This window comes from Sinocyclocheilus anshuiensis, unplaced genomic scaffold, assembly GCF_001515605.1.
Source record: "Sinocyclocheilus anshuiensis isolate Anshui unplaced genomic scaffold, SAMN03320099.WGS_v1.1 scaffold1237, whole genome shotgun sequence".
In the NCBI taxonomy this organism is placed as follows: domain Eukaryota; kingdom Metazoa; phylum Chordata; class Actinopteri; order Cypriniformes; family Cyprinidae; genus Sinocyclocheilus; species Sinocyclocheilus anshuiensis.
The window spans coordinates 1,197,330-1,206,873 of record NW_015553581.1 but is presented as its reverse complement, the minus strand read 5'-3'; the positions used below and the strand labels follow the sequence as shown (position 1 = coordinate 1,206,873).

At 35.6% G+C, this 9,544-nt stretch overlaps 1 protein-coding gene across 1 annotated transcript in view; it reads left to right on the top strand.

Moving 5' to 3' along the window:
• LOC107668384 (partitioning defective 3 homolog B-like) overlaps positions 1-9,544 on the top strand; it is a 319,469-nt gene that overhangs the window by 243,841 nt on the left and 66,084 nt on the right. The window contains exon 21 of the mRNA XM_016460232.1: positions 9,104-9,220. Coding sequence (XP_016315718.1) covers positions 9,104-9,220 — 117 coding nt within the window. The remainder of the gene's footprint in view (positions 1-9,103; positions 9,221-9,544) is intronic.

Below are 9,544 nucleotides of genomic sequence, written 5' to 3'. Positions count from 1 at the left end.
TTGGGCGGCGTTATGCAAATCTTCCCACATAGTGAGGTAGATATGTGGGGGCGTGTTAGAACGAGCCGTTTTAGGTAGGTGTGGCTGACTCTGAACTTTTATAAAGAATATCTCTTTGGATTTGAGACTTTAGTCTTTGCAACTTTAAAGATCTTCTTTATGCACCAAGAGCTTGTAACACTCCAAAGACAAAGGAAAAATTGAAATCGCATCATATGACCTTTTTAAACCTCATTGAAAACTTGAGCAGTTCTGCAAAGAAGAGTGGGAAAATATTGTAAAGTTTAGATGTGCAAAGTCTTATCTATCTATCTATCTATCTATCTATCTGTCTATCTGTCTATCTGTCTGTCTGTCTGTCTGTCTGTCTGTGTCTATCATCTAGTTAGTTAGTTAGTTAGTTATTCATTACCTAGTTTCAGAGATTACGCTTTTTTCTTGGACATTTTCACAGTACAGTGATATTAACATCATATCTCTGTATAATATAATGTATTGTATTCAGTAGCATTCTATGAAAATATTTGAAATAAATTGACCTATTCCTTTGTCTTGCTAAGGCTAATTTCGCAGCTAGCCTTTTATGTATTCTACACTGTTGTCTGTTTAACAGTGCACTAACTCTTGAAAACAACTTTTATTGATGGTAAAATTGTTTGATGTGGTAGCCTTGACACCACAATTGAATTTGTTTGTTTGTTGATTTGTTTTTTTTGATTTTTTGTTTTTTTATCAATATACATCATTTCCACACAATAAATATTAAAATGGTTTGATTATTTCCTATAGTTTTAAAATATAAAAAAATTCATATTTCTGTCAGATTTTTATATTTTAACATTGAAAGTCTGTTGGCCGTGGGAAAAAATTTAAAACAAGAAGATCTATACATAAAGAACATTTAAAAAGTAGCAAATATAAATGGATGAAGCCATGATAAAACATTTTCCAAGACAGTTTAATGTGACCTTCATATAACAAAAAAAAAAATTTTTTTAACATTTTGTTCCAGTGAAATTCTCTCCAGAATAAGAATGTCCCTTCCACTAAATTATAAATACCACCGACTAGCAATGTAAGTTTGCAAGTTATGGTTTGTCTGTGTGTCTTTCCGCTTGTACTTTATTTCATGTCCCAACAATCAACTGGTTGCATATTAAGTGGTTGGAAATGATTCAGTTTGAAAGTATCTTTAGTGATTTTGTTCATGAAACATGCTGTTGAGAGAGGGTTTACCATATTAGATAAATAGAAAAAAGAAAAACTAGAAAACTGTATTCATCAAATTGGTTCATTGGGGTCTTTAAAGAATATGTTATGCGTGTTAATAGAAGACTTTCTGTTTACCTATCTATTAGTTTCTTCCTGTAATGGAAAGTCTATTTTGGAAGTGTGAATTTTTATATCTGTGTATGAAACAGTCTCTCAGTTGTGCAGATGGGCGCTTGAGAGTGTGTGTGTTTATGCTAATGAGAGTCTACAGAGGAACACGGCGAGCTGTGTGGCACTGTGTCTGTTCTCCTGTTGAATATTTAGTATTCACTCAGCCGTTTCCTCTAATTACCTGAGAACATGCTAATGAATTCATCAGAATCAGCTGCTAATTGGCCATTTGAACAACCCAGTCTCCTTCAGAAACATGCTTTGCTGCCAATCAGAAAGCTCGGCCTCATTCAATGGCTCCTTATCAGTTATCCATTGTATTGATATGTATGAAGTGTTTTTTGTCTCTTTTTTTTTTTTTCAAGCCGCCTTTTGTTAAAGGCCAGTTTCTTAACAGCCTAACACCCATTTGCACTTTTCGGGCATTAACAGCTTGACGTGTCAGGAATGCTCATTGGCTAAAGTGGATATTTTTCAGGCCAGCTAGAAAGTACTTAGCATTGCTCTGTCCTGATTGGCTCATCCAGTTTCTACAACTGGCACCTATTAAGCTGCTATGGTAACAAAGTCTCATTATTTCAGCGGTGCCCTGTTGGGAACGGCAGACAGTCAGAAAGGTCAGCGTGGTGACATCACTTCAGCCAGAGCTAATCTTATTTGGGTTCTGAATCCCGCTGTAATATGAGTCCATTGCCAAAGAAACGGGCAGGAAAACAAAAGGAGGAGAGAAATTAATAGAAATGTGTGCTTGTCCTTCTTAAAAATTTGCCTGCTCTCTCATCAGTTTCATAGTTTCCTTTTGCTTATGCGTGTGCGTTTGTTTCCTGTGTGTGTGTGCAGGAGTTCCTGAAAGTGAGTGTGTGTCGGTTTGTGTGTGCCTCGATGGAATAGAGTATAATGAATATGGAAAGGCCAGTAGGGAGAGATAATTAAAGTGGAGATGGCTTTGCTCTGGTCTGCAGGTGTCCTGAAAAACAACTCCTGTTCACCATCACTGACAAGAAATCAAAACAATCAATGCTTAAAGGGACAGTTTAGCCAAAAATTTAAATTGCCATTATTTACCTTGTCGTCCCAAACTGCATTTGACTTTATGATAAAATTTGATTACAATAAAAGAATATATTTTTTTTTTATTGTATTTTTACAATAAAAATACAATAAAATTTGTGACCACAAATGGTCTCCAGAAAGTCAGAAAAGCACATTGAAAGGAGTCGCTGTGTTATCGTTAAAGCTTGTCGCTGTTAACTAAAACTATTAAAAACCTTTTATAATCGAAATAAAATTGAAATTAATTAAAATTTAAAAATAAGATGAAAAAAATGAAATGTTGCATTGGTGACTAACTGAAATAGAATAAGGTTAAGTTGAATTACTGAAACTTAAATAAAAATAAATTAAAACTAAATAGAAATATATATTAAAAAAAAAAATAAAATAATGACAAGCACATAACAAAAAAAACTAAAATGTAAACTACATTTTAAATGAAAATGTAAAAATAAAAGCCAATTGAAAATATTAATTAATACTGTAATACTATATAAATCATACTTAAATAACACTGGCCTGACGTCTTAATGCACCACTTTCAAATATGTGCATACGCAGATGAGATTTAAGAGGTTAAATATGCTGACTTTTGGTTGATAACAGCCTATAAATGTGTCTATTCTTCACACAAAGATTCAGAAGACTCGGAAGCTATGTAAACATTGTTCTAAACATCTCCTTTAAATTCCACGTACTGTATAAAGAAAATCATACAGGTTTGAAACAATGTGAAGGTGAGTAAATAATGACTTTGAATTGTGAATTTTTGGGTGTACTACTCTATAACTAGTCCTCTCTAAAATCCTATATTCTTATGCTTTACTTCATAAGCGGTGCTCTCTTGGCCATAGATCACTTTGAAACATTTCCAACAGTGATTATCCCTTTCACTGTAGTACTGGGTTTAATCAGTGTCTGGGAAAGTGGCCTTTAGAGTTTTACCCTACAGCATTTTGAGCTTTTTCATGTTTCTCTTGCTGTCTTTGTCTTTCCTTTTTGGATTGATGTGAACTGCTGCTCACCCCACATACCATCATATTCAGATCACACACAGACGGGCCCTGTGGGTCCCCTTTTATCAGCACATTGAAGCTCTGTGTGTGTGTGTATGAGGTCATTGTGTTTATCTGCATGTGTACGCTGTTTGGATGTGTAAGATTTTCAGTTTTGTGTACCACAGATGTTTGAATCTTAACCCCTTCCTCTTCCCGCTTCATTTGAAAGCGCTTTTCCATTCATCTGGGTTTCCTTTAAATAAACCTTGCTGTATATGTGCAGTGTCAGAGAATGTGAATGTGGCTGTACGTTAGTGTGTGTGTTAAAGACGGTCTGAGTGAGAAACTGTTAAAGCACCTTTTTCACTCATCCCATCTCTTCAGAAGAAAAGATTAAATCCCAGTCTTTTCTTTTCCCGCAGCCCTCAGGGAAACGTTATCCGGAGAGGATACAGATTTGCCTACAGCTCTTTGAGAGAGAGAGAGTCTTAGCAAAGCAGAAAACCAGAAGGGGAGTGAATTAACGGGCAAACGTGAGAGAAAGACACTATATTTTTACTTTACAAGCAGGTAGTTCAATTAGACATGGAGGAAATGAATGTTTGGCACAGGGAGAGAGAGAGAGAGACGTGATGTATTTCTTGGTAATGATCAGCACAGTTTGGCTTCTCCGCAGGCCTTCACCCCCTGAAGAGTTTACTGCCGCGTGATGAATTGAACACTTTGGAACAATCAGCAGCTCTTGACTTCACTGTTCGGCAATTTTACACTCAATTTTGATAAACTATCAGTGTACTAAATCACTTTAACGATGCCGCAGTTGTCGAAGATTAAGATAATATTTAGCGTCACTCTTTAATAAAAACGTAGGGTACGTCTGTGCCATTTTCAGGGCTGTTCCAGAGCACTGAAATGGTCACTTCCCAGAATGCACTGTTAAAAACAGTGAAAATCAGTTGCTCACTATATACACTTAACGTATATCATCATGTTATCTTAAATCTTGAAAGTCAAGTAAAGTGAAAATATATGAAGACAAAGCCTAATATCAGTCTTTAGCGTTGTTTTTGTTTGTTTTTAGAAGATTAAAATAATTTCCTTTGTATTTTGTGTTTGATGTTCAAGGATGCAGTAAATTGATCAAAAACTACAGTAAAGACTTTTACGTTGTTATACAAGTTTTATACAAATAAATATACATCAGAGACTCCTAAAAGTGTAGCAGCACAACTGTCTTCAACACTGATAATAATAAGAAATGTTTCTTGAGCTGCAAATTAACATATTAGAATGGTTTGTGAAGGATCATGTGACAGAAGGATCATGAATTCAGCTTTACCATCACAGGAATAAGTTACTTTTTAAAATGTGTATTGTAATGTATTTGCATCATCAGAATTGTTTTAAATGTTACATCATATTTGTCAGTTCATTTATTTAATAGTGAATTTACAAACTGCATGAATTACATTTTGAAGATTAGAATTAAGGGGGAATAAATCCATATTTTCCAGTGTGACTTCATAATTGTTAGTAGTAATTTGGCATGCCACAACTGTCTTTCACTTGTACTGTAACCACTCCCCCTCTAAGTACTGTGCCTGGTTAACTGACAGGCTGTGTTTGAAGCATCTCTGAACAGCTGAAGCTAGTGGCAGGGTCTCTTATGACAGCCTAATTATGCCCTTATTTACCATGTGCTGGTTTGGGCTCAGCTGGGCTCCTCCTTTGATAGCGGCCGATGTGCCCTTTTAGCTTAGAGTCGCAGATCCTGTTAAAAGACACGTTTGTCTCTGGTGAATCCACTTACACTTGGGGAAAACCATCTGGTGTCAGCCTAAGACAGCACACCCCTGGTCCATTCGTATTCTTGAAATGGTTTAATAATTAAATAACTATGCATGTCAGTGTATGCAAACATATTTACTTCAATAATATATGTGTCTGGATATCAAACACATTCTTTTATGATATTAATAAAAATCTTTGATTTGCTCATCTCTGCTGAAATCTCATGGACTCATGCAAACAGTTGTCAATTTTGGAGTGTTCGTAGTCATTTTGCTCAAGATTTGTTTTCATTGCATTGATAAATGCTGTGTCAGAATGCATTAGCAGCACGTTATGTGTTAATGTGAGTGTGAGTTTTTGTGTTTAGGTCTCATAGGGCCTGATTTTAATGAGGCAGCAGAATGGATGTGCAGGAAGTGCATGCCAAAGCACTAACATTAAATAGCTGCAGTCTAATAAGATAAATACAGTAATTAAGTTATGAGAGTGATGCATCCACACACAAATAAACAGCCAGAGGACATACAGGAAGGGTGCGTGATCCTAAGAGAGAAACAGTGGGATGCTTGTCCTTTCTCATCTGTTCATTCACATTTAGCATAATGCATGCTTGTGTTTACAAGGTTTCTTTACTGGTATACACTCAAGTACCTCAGGCTTTGAATACGGTTGGTTTCTTCCTGTTTTGACTGAATAAATTGCAGTATAAACTGTAAACTTTAAGGCATGGGCTGGATATCAGAGCAGAGATGTTCTTTTAAAACAGTAGCTTTGCAAACTAAATTAGCATGGTTAAATTACAGTTACTAGAATGAATCTGACTATTTTAATTTGTTCACTAAAATAAACCTGTCATTTAAATAGTTTACTTGAATGAATCTGATTTTTGAATCAGTTCACTAGAACGAATCTGACTATTTTAATTTGTTCTAAAATAAATCTGCCATTTTAAATCAGTTCAATAGAACGAATCTGTTATTTTAAATCCATTTACTAGAATGAATCTGACTTTTTGTATCAGTTCACTAGAATGAATCTCCAAGACTATGTATAAGGAAGAGGACCGTTTAGAAGAGAAATTCAGTTAGCTGCTTTCTAGCTCTGCTAAACATAAACTGTGTATTATGATGTGCCTTGTGGTATGTTTTCATTTTCTTTTCATTTCAGACATGTTGTGTGCGTGTGAATCTGTAGGAAAGTGAGGGAGTGTATAAACGATGAGTGTGAGTTATTGTATGTTTGAGTGGAGATGGGAAAATCTGGTCTGCACTTAAGCTGCATTAGTCAGCACCGATTACTCTGAAGAACTAAATGTGTCTGTGTGAGGATGTCTCCTGCTGTCTCACATGTCTGGGGTCACTAAGAGTTATATGACTTACTGTAGGATTTCTCAGCTCAGCCTTCCTCTGAGAGCTGTGCGTGTTTGTGTTTTATATTTTGGTCTCTTCTCATCTGACGTAGGTGATGTAAGTGAATCAAGTTAAAGCAATATGATTGGCCAACTAAATTATCATTGGGCCTCATTCATGAAACATGAGCAGAGTAAATTTCTGTTCATAAATAATTCGCAAAATCTTAATATTTTCATAGTGCATAATACAGTTTCTTGGCCAGTAAGAAATAATCATATCCAGTAAATGTTCTCAATTCCCAAGTCTTTTGTTAGGGTGGCAGAAAGTTCATTTGGCCTGTATTTAACCACAGGCTCACTGATCATTCTGACTCCATATTCCTCATACAGATATCTTAACACTTTCCCAGTTTGTCTGGGAAAACTGTCTTCTCCTCCTGGCAATGTCAGTCAGCAACTTGGCAACATAGCGTTTGTTCGTTGGACTTTGTTTGGAAACAAGAGGAAAGACTGGAGCTCTGACGGGCAGTGAATCATCCACCCTGCTCGAGCGCTGAGTGAAGAGAGGAAATGTCGTGGACAAATTTGTTGACTTAGATGAGGCCTCGATGACTGAGCTGCAGGCAAGTGTGAATCACCTTTAAATTTTGCTACTCCTTATTCACTCTCTTTTGTGCCCTCTGGGGTTTCCCACAGCATCTGAACACAGTCCTTCTGTGTTAGTGTTAAACTCTAGTTTTTGAAGGCATTACATTAGATGTATCAAAGGTTCTGCAGAGAAAGATATATACACACCCAAGACAAATGAAAGAGGCTTTATGCGCTGTAGTCTCCATTTGCTCATTTATAATCAATTCATTCATTCTTTTATGTATTTAGCCATTTATTTGTTAATTAATTGGTTCCCTAAATTATCTGTTCATTTATTGGTTTCATGTATTCATTGTTTAATTTTTTGGTCCCTTAATTCATTCCTTTGAACCCTCGTTTGTTTGTTTGTTCTTGTATTCATTGGTTTGGTTATTCATTCAGTCGTTCATTCATTAGTTTTTGTATTTTTTTTTTATATAGTTCTTTGTTTTTTTGATTGATTTATTGTTGGTTGGTTGGTTAAGTATTTTGTTCATATGCTTGTTCATTGGGTTTTGTTTTGTTTGTTTGTTTGTTAAATCATTTTCAATCATTTTTAAAACAATCATATTGATTTTGTTTGTTAATTTGTTTATTGGTTTATTTTATTCATTCATTGATTACCTTTGTTTGTTTATTCATTCATTGTTTTCATTCAGTCCGTCAGGTATTCAGTCAGTCTTTACTTCATTAGTTCATTGTGTCATTTATTTGTTTGCTGGTTTGATTTTTTCTTTGGTTTCTTGATTCATTTGATGTTTCCTTCATTTGTTAGTTAAGTAGTTCATTCATTAATTTGCTTGTTCATATGCTCATTCATTGTTTTCTTAACTGTTTATATTTCTTAAATATTCCCTTCAGATCCATTTTGTCTTTGTTAATTTGTTTATTGGTTCCTTTTATTAATTTGTTGATGCTTCATGTGTTTGTTCGTTCATTGATTCCGCATTCATTCATACATGAGATACATCTGTTATTCATTTGTTTGCTAATTTGATTGTTCTTTAGTTTCCTGATTCATTTTGAAATTAGTTAGATATTTAGGTAGTTCTTTTAATTGCTTTTTTTATTCGTTCTGTAATTTAAATGTTTAGTTTATTTGTTCAGTGGTTCCTTCATGTTTGTTTGTTTGTCCTTTTGTTTCATTTGTTCTTTTGATTATACTTTTTTTTTGTTAATACATTCATTCAACATTAATTTGTGCCTTCCAGTCATTATTCATTCATTCATGTCTTTTTTTTTTATATTGCCCACAATATATGAAATGTCTTACATGCTGAATCTTTTTTTTTTTTTTATTATGTTTTTTTGTTGTTGTTTTTTCTCAGTAGCTGTGAGCCTGTGATTATGTTTAAGTGATATCGTGGTGTGTATAAGTTCCGCCTGCAGTGCTGTGTAGGACACCGTGCAGCTCATGTTCTCCTTCACAGTATATGAGAGACATGCTCACATCATGATCATTGTGTGCAGATGTGTGAGTTTCATGTGAAGATAATCTAGATCAGCTCCCGTCCCTGTGTTTGAGTGTGCACTGAATGTGAGTTGCTAAAGGACACTGGTGTGATTTCCACTGACAGTGTGTGTATGTGCGTAGAGGAGTCCCAGTGTGTGTTTGTGCATGTGTAGCTGGAGGCCATGGCCTCTGCTCGCTCTGACATTGATACACTGCACTGAAGCTGTGTGCTGTGCTGCTCGGCTGGGCGGCAGTGGGTTTGAGACACAGGCGCACATGAGAAATGACCTTCTATGAACGAAGAAAATGGAGACGGGTGCAGGAGTCAATCACTGGTGCAGAAATGATGCATGTTAACAGTACATCTCTACTGACACGCTCAATTCATTTGCAAATTGTGATCATTCAGTGATGTCTTTCTATGCCCCACTCTCTTTCTCTCAGATTTGGAAAGAAAAAAGAAGAGAAGAGCAAGACGGAGACAAAAATGAATGCGCAGAAGCAGACATCAGAAATTCTGAGTGAGGAAGAGTTGGAGAGGATGAAGGAAGAGAGAGAAAGGTGGGATTGATGTCATCACACCATCACACCACAGTGAATCACGATCAAAACCTAGTGAGCTGCCATGTGTTCTACTGCCTACATAGGCAGCATCCTAACTGAGATGGAACCTCATAAGTGACTGATTTCAAACACCATACTGTACATTTGCAGCAACATTAAAAAATCTTTCCGACCCCAAACTTTTGAACAGTAGTGTACATAGTACACATGTATTAGGTAAAAGAATGCTTTTTTAATTAGATTTAATTCCTGTTTTATTGATTCTTTGAATTAATAATATTAATGCATTGTCACATTGCATTATGGTATTGCTACCGACCT